Here is a 15,466-nt window from a genome sequence, read left to right on the forward strand (position 1 = left end):
AAACGTAATAACCATTCTGAGGAGTCAAGTGATTTGTAATCTCCATTGTGTGCAGCCTCCTTGCGTGGCTAATTTTGGCTGATCACAAAGGCCAACTATTAGAGCAATTTCCTTCATACAGAGTGGAGCCAATTAGAGGGAGAAGGCTAGGAAACAAAACACACAGAGATTAAACTTCACCCTGTAGCATTGCCACAGTGCAACACTGCCTGAACTTTGTATCCTGGAATGACTGAAAGAAAGCCCAAGAGGCGAGAAAAACAGATGAGAAGAATGTGATGAGTTTCGAAAAAAATAGGGGAAGAGAGAATAGGCCTCTTATATGAGCTAATATGACAACCATATTATTTCAGCCTCAGTCCTGGTGACAGGCCTTCAGGGACGCCTTTTCATCACAGCCTATGAAAACTTACCTTCCCCCTGGCGGCCTCACTGCCAGCATGTAGGGAAGTACACTGGCTCACACCCCACGGCCCTCTCAATACACTACAATGTTTGAGACATGGGCTTTGTAGTAAAAAAATATCAACAAAGTCCGGACCATTTCAGTTGGTTTAGTTGTGGGCAAAGAGTAGAACCTGTTAGTGAGGCAGTTGAAGGCTTTACAGGCTCCATTAGCAAGGTCCTAGGAGGGCTGCATAGCAGTGAAATGAGGTACGGACCTTCACTGTGGACACACGTGACACAAGAAGCTTGACCATGCAGATCACATGGAGATTCCTTTGGGTACACAATACGCTAAATAGACCCATGTCCATCACCCCAGGTCTCGTATTGACCACTGATGACTTTGTTTTCTCCATCTAGATCTATTCCACAAGAACCCTTTTTATTTCTCTCACAAAAGGGATCAGACAATAACTCACAGCCACTGACTGATTGCCAGGTCTAGATACAATGATTTTCCTCCGGATGAGGGCCTGGGCTCTACTGTAACTGCAAAGAGGAACTTAAAGGTGGGGAAAGGAGAGAAGCGAAAGGGGGGAGGGTTCTTCAATGAGACACTGACCCTTTTGAGCAGCACAGTGCTGCCTGAGAACTGTAGGTGGTGGTACTTTCTCCTGTCTCCCAGGAGTAAGCCTTAGTGCGCACAGCCAAGTGTGTATGGAATGCCAGACATTCTGGTCACCCCCAGTGGGCCTCTGTCAGTCCCAATCTCTCTCAGGGAGATACACTCAACACGGCACTCTGGAGGGATCCCCCATGCTGCACCTTGTCAAAGCCAATCAGCAGGAGTTACTGTTAGGGTCTGTCATGTTCCTGCAGTGATGGGTCATGAAAGTGAGAGGATTCTGGATATCAAGCCTCCACACACAAGACCACTCTGGATATCAGTTACAAATACATTTATTCACCTATCATTTTAGGAGTTCATCACTAATCGAATGACTGCGAATGAGACATGAGGTATTGATAACAGCGTCTGCTAAATGACTAAAACGTAAATGAGTAAAAATCCCACTTCCAATTCTAGAGTGCTAGTGGAGCACTCTTAACAACTGTCATAAACAATTCTGCCAATGGACTATTGAAACTGTCTTATCTTCTGTGTTCCTCCTTATGTCAGTCAGGTGATACCATGAGTACATCAATATTGTGTCAACCGTGTCATAAAAGCCCTGGACCCCGGTCCATTATACATGGGGCAGGATTAACGGCCATCTACATTCCTCTCTATTGCCAATAGCTGATCTTTGCTCTCTCGAACTGTAACTCACATGCACCACAGCCTGGATAATCAAATTACAGTGTCCAGACATACCCACTGTTAATGTATCTGGTTATTTTCTGTTTTCCTGTCATTCTGATTGCACACTGCACCCTGTCATGAGTTAATAGGAGAGGATAGCGGTGACAGATGTGTGTCGGTGACTTCATTAACTCTTTCACAGAGGGACAATGGGAAGGGTTAGGGAAGGTTAAAGAATTTGAGTAGAGCCATGGGTGTTTTAGGTAAACTGATGCCGGATGATGAAATACGAACTCTTGCTGCACTGAAATGAATCATGCCTCTGCTGTTATGGCCTGCAGAACAATAGCTGATCTATTTGACATGGAGGCTGGTCCCTGTTCAACAGTGGAAAAGTACTCCAGGCGACGCTCAGTGTTTGTGCATCTAATTATGTTGGTTTAGTGACTTTTGTTGTGGCATTTGCCATGGTATTTGCCATGACTTACTGGTTTGGCATCAAATCGTGTAGTGGATTTGGCAGCAGTAGGATGGTTTGGTGCGGTTTTCACACCAAATTGGTTTGGTGCGGTTTTTCCAAACTCTGGTGCGTTTACTCCCTTAGTTCGGTTCGCTTGGACTGGTGTGAACACTATTCGCACTAAACAACACACTGTGGTTTGCTCAGAAAGGGTGGTTTCGGCCCGATTCAATTTGTACCGTGGTGCGGTTCGCTGCAGGTAAGAAGACAGTCCAGACCAAACACAGGAAAGTCACACATTTGATGAAATGCACAAAACATCATAACTTGATATGTCTGAAACATTTTGTGAGTAGCAGCATATTTATGAGCACATCCGATGCAGATTAGGGGATTGGGGACATAGCCTATTCACAAAGCAGTTAGAGCAACTATTTCCTCCAGTATGTTGTTGGAAGACCAAAGTGAAAGTGATATGAAGATTGGGACACACAAAATAATCAATCAAAACACTTATGGGCTTGCCTGTTTTGCATGTTATTTATGCATTAACACCTGTCACATATCAGTGTGCAAACTATAAAGAAAAAATATATATACACATGAGTTAATAAAGCTGCATACAAACATGGTCTCTTTTTTGTTTTCTTGAGTAAGGCAGCACCAAAACGCAGGTGTTTCAGCCTAGCTCAGTGCTTTCTGTGGTGGTGGGGCAAGCCAGCAGACAATATGGAGTGTTGCGCCGTGATTGGCTCAATGTTCTGTCACTCATAGGGACACTACATCACCGCCAAGGGTAGAGCTAGAAAATGCAAGTCCCTTCGGTGCTGCCATTGAGTTACATTAGAAGGGCCCATCCATGAAGGCTTAAGGTCATTGGCCACAGATAGAATTATGTCAAATCACGTTATATGTGCAGTAGCTTTCATTGAACTGAACATGTCAACATATTTTGCAAAATCTTTGCTAGGAGTCATCATCATGAATCAAGTTGAAAATCTATTGGCCAATCGTTTTTAATCCTTGTCATTTGAAGAGAAATAATTATGATAAATTATAGATAAAACATATCATCGGCCATTGGACATAAACATTACACAATCATTTGGAAATTGCAAATTCCACAAGGAACAGTTTGGAAAGAATCAGTGACAGTGGCTAACTGGAAGCATTGAAAAGTAATCACTAGCTTGCTATTCAGTGGAGTGCCTGTGTGGTCCCAAATCTCAGATTAAGGGGCTATTTTCCAAGTTTAAAATGATAAAAATTCAACATTGGCCATGCTGTCAAATAAGCATGATTTGTGCAACGCTCATGACTTGTGCAACGTCATCATGACTCAACCATGTTTTTTTCCGAAGTCCCAATTGTTTTGAAAGCACCATCAATCCAGAGAATGCCAGACTTTAATGACAGAATTTGCCCACGAAGGACCACCTGTTCAAGTGAGCACAGCCCAACAAGAGTCCAAAAATGTTATGTATGCTGCCGCATAAACTATGTAATATGCCAGGGAGATAGTATTACTTTCTTAGCTACAATATACATATGTGTATGTTGTGTAATAAGATGTTAGTAGCCCATATGCCTCCCGCTAATAATTTGGTCTATTTACCCCTCTTAATTTCACCTACTGTTCTGACTTGGTGGTGCACACGTCACCTATAACCTGTTTTAGATAAATGTAATCATTGAATATTGCAAGAGCTTTCATTGTCTGATATATGCCCCCTTTATTTAGCCTATGGTTCTGAGTTGGTTATAGAGGTAGAACACTGTAAGAACGGCCCATGTTCTGAATTCTGTCGCTGTACATTTCAAAAGTGCTAAACAAATAGTTATATTAACTACATCTGTCCTAGCTCGCTCATTAATTCTCTCTTTTTTAGAATTTTACCCCTTTTTTTTCTCCCCAATTTCGTGGTATCCAATTGTTAGTAGCTACTATCTTGTCGAAGGTTGAAAGTCATACGTCCTCCGATACACAACCCAACCAAGCGGCACTGCTTCTTAACACAGCGCGCATCCAACCCGGAAGCCAGCCGCACCAATGTGTCGGAGGAAACACCGTGCACCTGGCAACCTTGGATAGCGCGCACTGCGCTCGGCCCGCCACAGGAGTCGCTGGTGCGCGATGAGACAAGGATATCCCTACCGGCCAAACCCTCCCTAACCCGGACGACGCTAGGCAAAATTGTGCCTCGCCCCACGGACCTCCCGGTCGCGGCCGGTTACGACAGAGCCTGGGGCGCGAACCCAGAGTCTCTGGTGGCACAGCTGGCGCTGCAGTACAGCGCCCTTGCCCGTGCACCATCGTGCATACATTTATTTTGTCCCCCCACAGCAAACGCGATCACGACACGCAGGTTAAAATATCAAAACTAACTCTGAACCAATTATATTAATTTGGGGACAGGTCGAAAAGCATTAAACATTTATGGAGATTTAGCTAGTTAGCTAAACAACCCAGGCAATATCAGTAGCCTACTCAAACTGCGCACTGTGCCCTGCTTTGCGTGCTGACCAATGAGAGTTAGCATGTCACCTTCAGCAGTCAAATGTTTGTAAAATGGCTTGCCTAATGTTGGGCTTTATTAGGTGAGTGACAACCAATGTAAATCGCTAGGTTATTGTTATCAAATGTGCTGTTGAAAATGGTGTTTTACCGGAATAAAGTAGCCTAAGCTACCGCCTGAGAAACAAAACATCTGGCTATATCCTATCTGTTGATCAGGGGCTTAGGCTACATTCAATTTTATTTTGAATATTCAGGTTCACCATAAGCAATAGTATTGGTAGTTTTGCTTTAAACAATCAGTGTAGATGGTCATTTGTAGATATACAGGGTAAGTTTACAATTTCATAACAAGGATAGAAAAGTTCTCTGTAAAAATGTACAAACGGTCTAAACCATTAGATTTTTTTTGATGGGGTGAAATACAAAGTTGTGCTATATATTCATTGGCCATGTCATAGCCAATTAAAAAAATAATAGATATATATTGATACATGAATAGCACAAACACTATGATGGTGAATTCAGATCAAAGGTGGGGGGACAAAAGGCAAACATTGTCCCCTTAGCTGAGAGTGGGGGATGCCCAGTTTTCCTTATGGCTCAGGGTAGGTGCCTACATACATCACTGACATGTACATCACTCACACACACAATCACACAGAGAGAGAAGTCAGCTCAGACAGGCCCAGCTCATGAGCTCCATCAGGAGCAGATTTGAATTTAGAATGGAAAATGAATGTGTTTATGCAACAAACGTTAGAGGTAACGTATAACGTCTAGGTACGTATCGAATCGTCTTGAGAGCGGGTTGAGAGCTTCCAGGTTCGTTGGTGTCCACATCACTAAGGGTATATCATGGTCCAAACACACCAGCACTATTGTGAAGAGGGCACGACAACACCTATTCCCGCTCAGGAGGCTGAAAAGATTTGGCATGGGACATCAGGTCCTCAAAAACTTCTACTTCTGCATCATCAAGAGCATGAGAGCTGGTTGCATCATCGTTTGGTATGGCAATTGCTCGACATTCGACCGACCACAAGGCACTACAGAGGATAGTGGGTAAAGCCGCAAGTGGTACAGGAGCGGCAAGTCTGGCACCAGAAGGCTCCTTAACAGCTTCTACCCCCAAGCCATAAGACTGCTGAACAGTTAATCAAATGGCTACCCGGACTCTGCACTCTGTTTATTATCTATGCATAGCCACTTTACCCCTACCTACATGTACATATTACCTCAATTACCTCAACTAACCCTTTTCCGTTAGTTTATGTAGCACATTTTTCTTATTTACTTTTTAAAAACTGCATTGTTAGTTAAGGGCTTGTAAGCACTTCACAATAAGGTTGTATTTGGCATATGTAACAAAGAAAATGTTATTTAATTTGAAAAGGAAAGATGCACATCCCTAATGAATCCTAACACAAAACACATCATACTGAGTCTGGGAAGTACAACAAGTTGGAAATTCTCAGGTACTTCCAGGAGATGTATTCAACTGTGACATAATACTGATTGACTGACCCAGGGTGATCAGCCTTTTCAGATGATAGGCATACTCAACAGTACAGAATACTGTACTTGAAAGATGAGCTGCTGCATTATGTAGGTATGTACTGGTGAGACGGACAATGTCAGGGTGAGGGAGAATGCGACAGAAAATAAGTGCCAGAGATAGCGTGGGGGACGAGAAGTATGCTGCATGTGTTTCGCCTATGAGTGTGTGTGTTGCATGCAAGTGTGTATGCAAACGCATTCCCTGGCAGACCTGTGGGTGCAGAGTTGTGTCCTGACCACTGCTGAGCGTGCCAGACCGGACAGGACACAGAGAGGCAGTGTTCACCACGCATGAGTGATTTAGTTTCAGCATCAGGACAAAACCCCAGTGTCTGGTTTCCCCCAAAACAACACAGAACAATGGGTGTCATTTTTGTTCCCACTTTAAATTAAACATACAAAAGTCATTAGCCTAAAAGGCCCTCCTTGCATTATTCAACCAGATCTAAAGTGACGGCATTCCTTCAATTTGAGACATGATATGTTGATAGACTGGCCCATCATTACAGAACTAGTCTACACTATAGTTAAATTATATTAGTTATAACCTCATGAAAATACAAATATATTATTAACTAATAATACATAGAATTATTAAATGGTATAGTGGAGGAGATCAATATATTGCTTAGGGATGGTTTACCAATACGCCTCTTGAGAAATTCCTTTGCTAAATCAATTTTCAATCTCAACTTCCTAAGCATGATCAATTAGACTATAATCTCAGTCCCATTAGCAGATCTGAAAATACTTTTAAGACATCTGCCTAGGTGTAAAGCAAAACATTGTACTTGGATGGTTACAATTACTATGTAGTTATGTAATTTTACCATTTAATAAACATCACAACAGCAAAAATGCTTCATTATACTTATGTAGATACAGTTTGGGAAATATTTTCAGTAAATAAAGCATTTTGAAAACAATGATACAATAAAAGTGCAATTTTGATAATTATTATCAAACGATAGGGTCTCTTTACATTAAGCATCACTTCGTCAAGGGAAATATTGTATTATTTCTAACAAAGATGCTATATCTACATATATTTCAGGATGTTGTGTATCCCTGGAAATATTCCGAATTAATGTAAATATTGTACTTTTTAAAACATAGCTTGTCCCCAAAAAAGTATTTTCTTGGCAGAACTTATGGGTTAAGTTGAGCCAATGGGACAGGGTAAGTTAACCTACACATTTCGTGTACTGAATAAAATATTACCACTACCTTTTTAAAACCATGTCTATCTTTACTTCTCAAACACAATTCAACACAATCACAATTGCTTTTTTTGTCTTTTAAGCACAATTCAACACAGGCTAAACACCTAACAAACACTTTGTACTTAAAAATAAATAATTGAAACATAGGCCAAGACCTGTTGTTAACTCATATTCCAATGATAATGCCTTGAATTATTCCTGGGAAGAAAACACTTACATTTGCTAAACTTGCCATGGGCTTACCCCATGGCCATTGGCTCAACTTGCTCAGGACAAACATTTTGACGATAAGGACACACTTATGCTAGGTTTAGGACCTCATAATAAAGCTTAGAGACCCCAACCGATGTATAGAACAATCTAATAGCTGCAATATATAATTTTTTGGGCAGCCATACCAAATTCACATAGAAATGTTAGTTACAGATCTGTCCTTTTCAATGAAAGCAAGTCTAAGAAGCGGTAGATATGTTCTATGTGCAATATTTCTATGCTTTCCATAATTAAGTTGAATTTTCTGTCCTTTTTGGTTTTCTACACCAGCTTCAAACAGCTGAAAATACAATATCATTGGTTATTGAAAATATATTTCACAGCGGTTTAAATGGTACAATGATTCTCTACACTATGCTTGTTTTCCCACAAACTGAAATTAGGCGAACTATTCAAATTTTTGCAACCAGGAAATGGCAGAGTGATTTCTGCATATTGCACATTTAAAATGATCTACTTCGGTTTAGATATAAGCATCATGAAACCTCTAACACAATTCATTAATTTGACTTGGTGAAAATTAGTTTTTTGAACCCAACTTGTTTACCACTTTCTCCATGTGGTTTTTTCCATCACAGACTTCTTGAAATGATGACCTCTTCTTAAATATTTGGTCTAATGATTAATGTTGCGTATGGTTTCCTAGAAACAATGGTGGCTGAATTGAACCCTTTGGCTCAATTTACCCCACTCTCCCCTACAGCTTTATAGTCAGTATCCTAAATAGCAAAACTATTCCTGGCCAGGAGGACCGAAACTGTAACAGGTTGGTGGAGAGTACGATACCGATACACCTGCTAAACTTCATAATAATAAACATACCTGGGTGCTCGACGTATCTGCGAATCCTTGTGTCGCTCAGGTGAGATGAATGTTATTTTTTACTCGAACTGAATAAAAACTTTCACCTGATTGAAAATATGAAACAAATGGTCTTTGAGAAAGAACACAGCTAATACGCTTCCCGTATGGCTACCTTGGCCACACAGGAAAGAAAAGCATGAAAGGTAATAGAATTGCATAGCATTCCAGCCCAACCAATGGGCAGATGAGTGGGCGGGGCTTTCCGAGTACTAGCCATTGTATGAAATATTCCGCTTAGAAATTGATTGCAAGTCATTAAGGATGACTTGGATTTGAACTCCTATCACATTTCAAATGATTTATTCAAACATAAAGGTGAGTTTAAATGTTATTCATCTCCAACCCATATAACTAGGTTATACAAGCTGAAGGTCATCAGACAGGTTAAGAAATGCCTGTGGAATGTTTGTACAATAAGCAACAAAGTTTCTTACACACCATAAAGGCCAACTACAGTCTGTTCTTGTCTTTAATTGTAAGACATTACCTTTATTTAATAGGGAAGCCCTTTAGAAATTAGTGTGCATATAATCTGAACATCAGTGTCTATTCCCTTGGCACAAAAGGGTTAATGTTCCCCAAGAAGTGCAATGTGGGTTGAAAGTAGCTAATCATTTTTAAGAGCCTTTGCATACTAGAGCTATACACACTACTTTGTTTCAGTAATGCACGGCCTAGCATCGTTAAGCACACGCTCTATTGCCAAGGACCCAACAATGTTGTTAAACCACTTACAGAGAAAGTAACCATGCAGATAGATGCATGGTCACTCCAGAACACAGCTCTTTTTACTGTTGATCGGTTTTGGGATACTTCCCCTCAGATGACCAGGGGACTTTGTCAGGCAGATCAGAAAGCCCCACCTGGCATTTTAAAATGTTTCCAAGACAGGTTCCAAGGTAAACACAGTCAATGTAGTGACATTACAATTCATGTCCACAGGGTGGCAATTCAGGCCTTGGAACAACAGGTACAAGAGCCAGTATGACTAGCATTAAGGGGGGGGGGGGGGGGGGGGGGGGGGGGGATTTCCAGATATGTGGGGTTTCTTAAGAGAAGCCAGCAGCCATTTAAGGGCTCGGTCTTAAAATGTGTTGTGTTCAATGAATGAGGTTTCTACAATCAACCAAAATCACATTCTTAAATACATCTACATCCAAGTGTATTGACATAATGGTACAATGTATTGGAAACCACAAGTAAATTAAACATAACCATATATATTTTATTCTCAATACAGTAAAATACAAATTATATTCAGGACAGACTCAGAAATCCCATTAGTAACAAGTAATACTTCACAAGAGATTTTAAAATGACATGTTATTCCAAGTTTGAATAACAAACTCATAAGAGTACCTTTACTTAATATTGCATCCATAATACATCTGTTATCAATAGTTTAAAACTAACCCAATTAAAACTACTGTACTTTGTATGCTGATGAGACAGTTAAAAATAAGTACAACATACTGTATAAACTTCTACAACTGCTTGACATAGACATATTTCAAAAGACATCTCGGATCAATTTCAAAAGGGCTAGAGCTTTCTCACGTGAAGTAGAAACTTAGATGGTTTTCTTATGATCAACTGTACATCTCACACCAACATCCATCCCATTCAATCTGATCAGCAATATACATTGCATGGATTTAAATGTCTCCATATCAAATACAGAAAAGACAATATTAGCACTTGATCTAAAGACATCAATGATGATAATGCTTATGACAATGACAGACATTGGTGAAGCAGGAGACAAGGCATACAATACAGTAACAAAAATGATTAATAAACATATTGATATACAGTGTTCAGAGACTCAAGTGTCATCTAACATTTTTTGAAGAAAAAAGCTCAGAAAATGTGCATATAATCTCAAAATGTATTTACAACTTAATTTCAATACAAATGTTAAACTGTAGTAGAAATGTACCCTAAAAGAAATATTTTATATACAATTTATACATATTTGTATTTAAATAGAGACATGCAAGTGTTAAGTCTTTCTATTGAAGGTCAGAACATTTCATTTTACCCTGGATTTATTCAAGTTATAACTAACTATACTTACATTGAAATATGGTATCAAACAACCCACACAATATCTTCCAAACACAAAATAATATTCAGTAAAAGCCAAACAAAGAAAAAAAAATGGTTGACAAGCTAAAGTGGCAGAAAAACAAATACATATGAGTGAAAGCCTTGTGAGATATGTTAAAATGATCCTCATATTTTGTACATCTGAATAGGATGGAACACAAGCCTTGCAGCTGTACTTAAAAGTTTACCAGTGTATGAAGACATGGCTACATGAACACACACACCCAGAGAACTATCTGAGAAAAGTGGCCTCCAGCTTAAGGTATAAAATGGCTTAAGCCATCCATGTTTGGTTACAAAAGCAGATGTATACCAGTAAATCAGTGGACAAGCATGAGGCATAAGCTAAAAGCATTGGACATTTGTGTCAAACAAAATAGGTTTTGGCCAACAATTAAAAAGTGGAAATTCCTGATTTCAAACTAAAAGCCAAAAAAAGGATTTACAAAGATTTTACTTAAAAAATCCTGCATAGATAAAACATCTTCCATTACTCTGAGTGCAAGAAGAAATAACAGTTTCCCCAAAATTAAAGACCAGGGTGCCAATGAGAAAAAGGTACTAGTGTTTCCAGCATGTGTATATTATACATGGGCTAATAGGAAAAAACCCTTCATCATACAATACCACAAGTTCACTTTTCTGTTGACTTGTTGCAAAACTAATGACAATACAAAATAACATAAATATTAGGGCAGTTTACCACTATAGTAGCTCAATCTAACCTGTACCATAAATATAGACCATAGATTACATTTCTATATTTTGTAATACACAAATTACTATTACGCTATGTAGAGAACCCAGGAACAACTTTTAAACATTAAATTAAGTATGACAGTTTCATATTCAATACAAATACTTTGCATTTCAAGCCTAACAATCTGAAAGTGAACAACTTTGAACAGAGTAACTGCTTGGTACATAAATAAAATATATATTGGCCATGTACTTTGTGATTGGAATATAACACTCATGAACTTACAAGTCCATCTATGTATGGCTAATAAGCACCACCAATGTGTATGCTATATAACCTATAAAAAGAATTGTAGTCTTAAAATGCAAGTGCATTCATGTCCTTCCTTGCAGTAAGTATCTGCTTTTGCCAGGCAATTTTTGAAGAAACTATACAAATAATTACATTGTGTTTCAAGGATAACATTTGCAAAACCAACCACACACCCTGCTGCGCCTTAGAAAAATACAGCAACCCTTTCCGGTACAAACCTATAAGGAATCAAATAGAACAATAACACCTTGTTGAGAAATTAATGATCTCTCTGGGCAATTCATCAACAACAAAAAACCTTTCCACTACAGTCAAACTAGATTTCATAGGAAGAAGAACTCATTGACAAATAGGAAATGGTTCTTCAGAGCGATGAAAGTAACTTAAACAAAATCAATTGAATGGTGTATCACAGGCGAACGCCAAATGTGGTCATCTGTGCGCTACATCCCCTTCAAATGGCAACTGTTAAGAGTAATGTGTGCATGCGTCAGTGATATCTGTCAGGCAAACCAAGCTCTCGGTCACTTCACACACCATCAAGACTGTCTTCAACCCACTGATCACAGCTAGCGTCCAGTACAATTCCAAAAAAGTTACATTTGGAAGCCTGAAATAACTCTTTAAAATGTCTCCAAATTTGATTTGAAACATTTGATTTGATCAAACCATTTAAATCCCCACCAACTTTGCTGGATCTGCATTTCAACACATGGTATATTCTAGTTTCCTGTAGATCAGATACAAGGCACAAAAAAGATAAGAGACAAACCTTAGTTTTAAAGCACCTTTGGTTTGAAGGAAGTACTTTGGTAAAAAAAAAAAAAAAAAATCTATATATAAATAAAAGCCAAATGTGAATAATGTGCTTATAGCCTATAGAATTGTGTATTTCATCTAAAATAATTCTGCAAAAGCGTTGTGCCAAATAGAACAATGACTTTCTTTTGCAAAACCCAAAGATATGACAAAGACCACTAATAGTAGATTTGCTAGTATGTACAGATAGCTTAATCCTCCCCCCCACCCCTGGGATAGTCGTAGATCTAAGATGCTCAATATCGCTCAGTGTTTTTGGCAAGCTGGTGTAGAAAATGGACACAGTGTTATAGTTCATGTGTGCATGGAGGGGCAGTGGGGATTGGGGGGGTTATAGCATCCTTCAGGGAATGAGCTTAGCGTCCAGCCGCAACCAGTGTAGGCCCTGCCGTGTGAAGCGCACCAGTTCAGTCATGCTGCTGGTGTTGAAGATCAGAGGGCCCATCACCTTGTCCAGTTCCGTGAAGAACTCTGCAAAATAGACAGGTCACAGCCAGGGTAAGCAAGGTAAACACTTAACAGTCAGAGACCTCTTGCCTAGTAATTGCTTGCCAGTTCAACACTTACAGAGTTAGTTTCAATCTAATAGTAGTATTCAATTATTTTATCTAATGTCTTAAAACAAGCACTAGATAGGATATTGATACCTTGGAAGTTGGGCTAACACTGCCATATGCATGCTGTCTAGTTTCTTCTTGTGCTGATGAAGCTGATAAGAGGGAGTGAGTCAGGTACCTTTCTGCTCTTTTGCCAGCTGCTCTGCTTGGTCCCACACCTCAGTGGCATAGAGGAAGTTGGAGGTGACCTGGACGTAGCTGGCAGCCATCTGGTGGATGCGTTGGGGAATGGTGACCGAGGAGCTGCCGCTGGATGTGCCTGACGAGTAGCTACCGGCACTACCTGGGGACAGCTTGGGAGAGACTGGAGAGGGCATGCCAGCCGCTTTACTGAAAGACAAAGGTAGATGCAGATGGATGGTAAGAGGAGAATCACAACCGCTCAAAATTGGATTTTTCCACCATGATTCAGCATTACATCTGGACCATTAATTGATGACTCTCACTTCCTCACAAGTGAAATACATTTAAGAAGACTGTTGGTCTCAAGACAGCATACAACAACGAAAATGTCTTACTTTCCCATTCCAGGAGAGGGCGCTTGGGTGTTACTCAAGGAATTCTGAAAAACACAAATTGAAATGCAGAATAAACACGAGCAATTTGATATAAACAAATAAACATAAGCAATGCAACATGAATGTCTGTCATTCTTCTGATCCATACAACAATAAATTAAAGCAATGCACACTTAAGCAAAAATATCACAACTCTGAACTTGTACCAAGGATAATAAATTACCTTCAGGTGCTCCGTGAGTGTTTTAGAGTATTTCAGTGCACTCTCCTTCCTCAGCTTGAACAGTCGCAGGTAGAGGAGGGACTGGCATCGCAGGCTGGAGTGGGAGGGAGGGAGGGAGGGATGAATGAACTTTAGCAGAGTGACTCAACGAGCAGTAGCACAATGACACTAATGTCCATACACGCTCTAAATGGAATCTATTGAGTGATGAGTCAGGACACCTACCACAACACAGCTAACCGTTTATCTGCTGACGTAGCGTCTGGGGCCATGTAGCTCTTTAACTTCATAGTGTACCTAAGACATACACACAGACGGAGACAAGAGAGAAAGAGAGTGAGAGACTAATGACTGGTTCTCAGTAGGTCTGTCTGGCAATGCCACACAAGCACTCTTAAGAGGTTTCATTATATTATGGTATACTGTCAATTCAGTTAATTATTTGTCCATTTGTACAATTTTGGGTACATTGTGTCTTTATGAAAAGGTAATTGCTACTGTGAAGATAATTTCTACTTGATATCAAATTGTATTGGTCACATACACATATTTAGCAGATGTTATTGCAGATGTAGCAGAATGCTTGTAAAACAAAATAATGGAAAGTTGCTTTGGAGCTAGAAGCAGAGCTGCCATATCTGTCAGCGATATCATGTTGAAAATATGTTAAAACATGTCGTAAAGAAGTTGTCGAGAAACACAGCCATTTGTTCTTACTTGATGAGCTCCACGGTCTCGGCATACATGGGGAAGGGGGACTTAGCCTCCTGAGCACTCTTCTCCAGTGCGTTTCCGCACTCAATAAAGGACACCACAGCATCCAGGTAGTACACGGCCTTCTCAAACCGGTCCATCTGCACACAGCAGCAACACACATTAGGGAAACCGGCTCTTATGCAACTGATTCCCTCTCACTAATCGAGTAGACAGTTAGTAGCAAGGGGAACGCTTCATGACCAATGCTAGTGGTGAAAGCAACGTTGTAATAAACATGGCAGACTTAAAATGTCATGAGTATTATGTAGATTTCTAATACAAATATTTGATGGTTTCCCTGGATACTTGAGAATAGGGCTAGACAGGCTCCCGTCTCCCAATAAGAACAGTGAGATACACTTAAGTATCTGATGATAATCCCCAGGTGAATTATTGATACCAAGTGTGGACAATTATAGCTCATCTAGCTGCTCCACTTTCAGTAGCCAGAGGACCCAAAAAGAGGATGCAAAAGCACTGAATAGTAAAACCATTAAACTCTTCTATTCCAGAGTGTGTCCAAAATAATTACTAAATTCCCTAGCTTTTTGTGAAAAACAGTTGTCATACTCTAGGCCCTCATATTCAACTCTGGATCTCAAAGCCAGTTCCATTGCTTTTTTTCTCCTCCATTATTTCCCTCTAATCAGGGACTGACTTGGACACCAGGTGTGTGCAATTACTTATCAGGTAGAACAAAAACTATCGGGCTCCGGACCGTGTAGGGTAAGAGTTGAATGCCCCTGCTCTAGGGTGTCCAAACAAAAACGCATCTTTTGACCAATGGGTCAATGTCTCTATCATAATCCGTTCAAAAGCTATTGGAG

The 15,466-nt window shown here is 40.0% G+C and overlaps 2 protein-coding genes across 5 annotated transcripts in view; both read right to left on the reverse strand.

Moving 5' to 3' along the window:
• Positions 1 to 8,734, reverse strand: part of shroom1 (shroom family member 1) — a 56,365-nt gene extending 47,631 nt beyond the window's left edge. For both annotated transcript variants that reach the window (XM_021624129.2, XM_021624127.2), the window contains exon 1: positions 8,544 to 8,734. The gene's annotated coding sequence lies outside the window, so the exon portion shown is untranslated. The remainder of the gene's footprint in view (positions 1 to 8,543) is intronic.
• A 1,055-nt stretch (positions 8,735 to 9,789) lies between these two features.
• LOC110537760 (AF4/FMR2 family member 4) overlaps positions 9,790 to 15,466 on the reverse strand; it is a 36,109-nt gene continuing 30,432 nt past the window's right edge. For all 3 annotated transcript variants that reach the window (XM_021624132.2, XM_036937774.1, XM_021624131.2), the window contains exons 15-20: positions 14,601 to 14,737; positions 14,109 to 14,180; positions 13,884 to 13,977; positions 13,661 to 13,704; positions 13,261 to 13,472; positions 9,790 to 12,996 (exon numbers count right to left, since the gene is read on the reverse strand). In XM_021624132.2, coding sequence (XP_021479807.2) covers positions 12,869 to 12,996; positions 13,261 to 13,472; positions 13,661 to 13,704; positions 13,884 to 13,977; positions 14,109 to 14,180; positions 14,601 to 14,737 — 687 coding nt within the window. In that variant the 3' untranslated portion in view covers positions 9,790 to 12,868. The remainder of the gene's footprint in view (positions 12,997 to 13,260; positions 13,473 to 13,660; positions 13,705 to 13,883; positions 13,978 to 14,108; positions 14,181 to 14,600; positions 14,738 to 15,466) is intronic.

This window comes from Oncorhynchus mykiss, chromosome 12, assembly GCF_013265735.2.
Source record: "Oncorhynchus mykiss isolate Arlee chromosome 12, USDA_OmykA_1.1, whole genome shotgun sequence".
Lineage (NCBI taxonomy): Eukaryota > Metazoa > Chordata > Actinopteri > Salmoniformes > Salmonidae > Oncorhynchus > Oncorhynchus mykiss.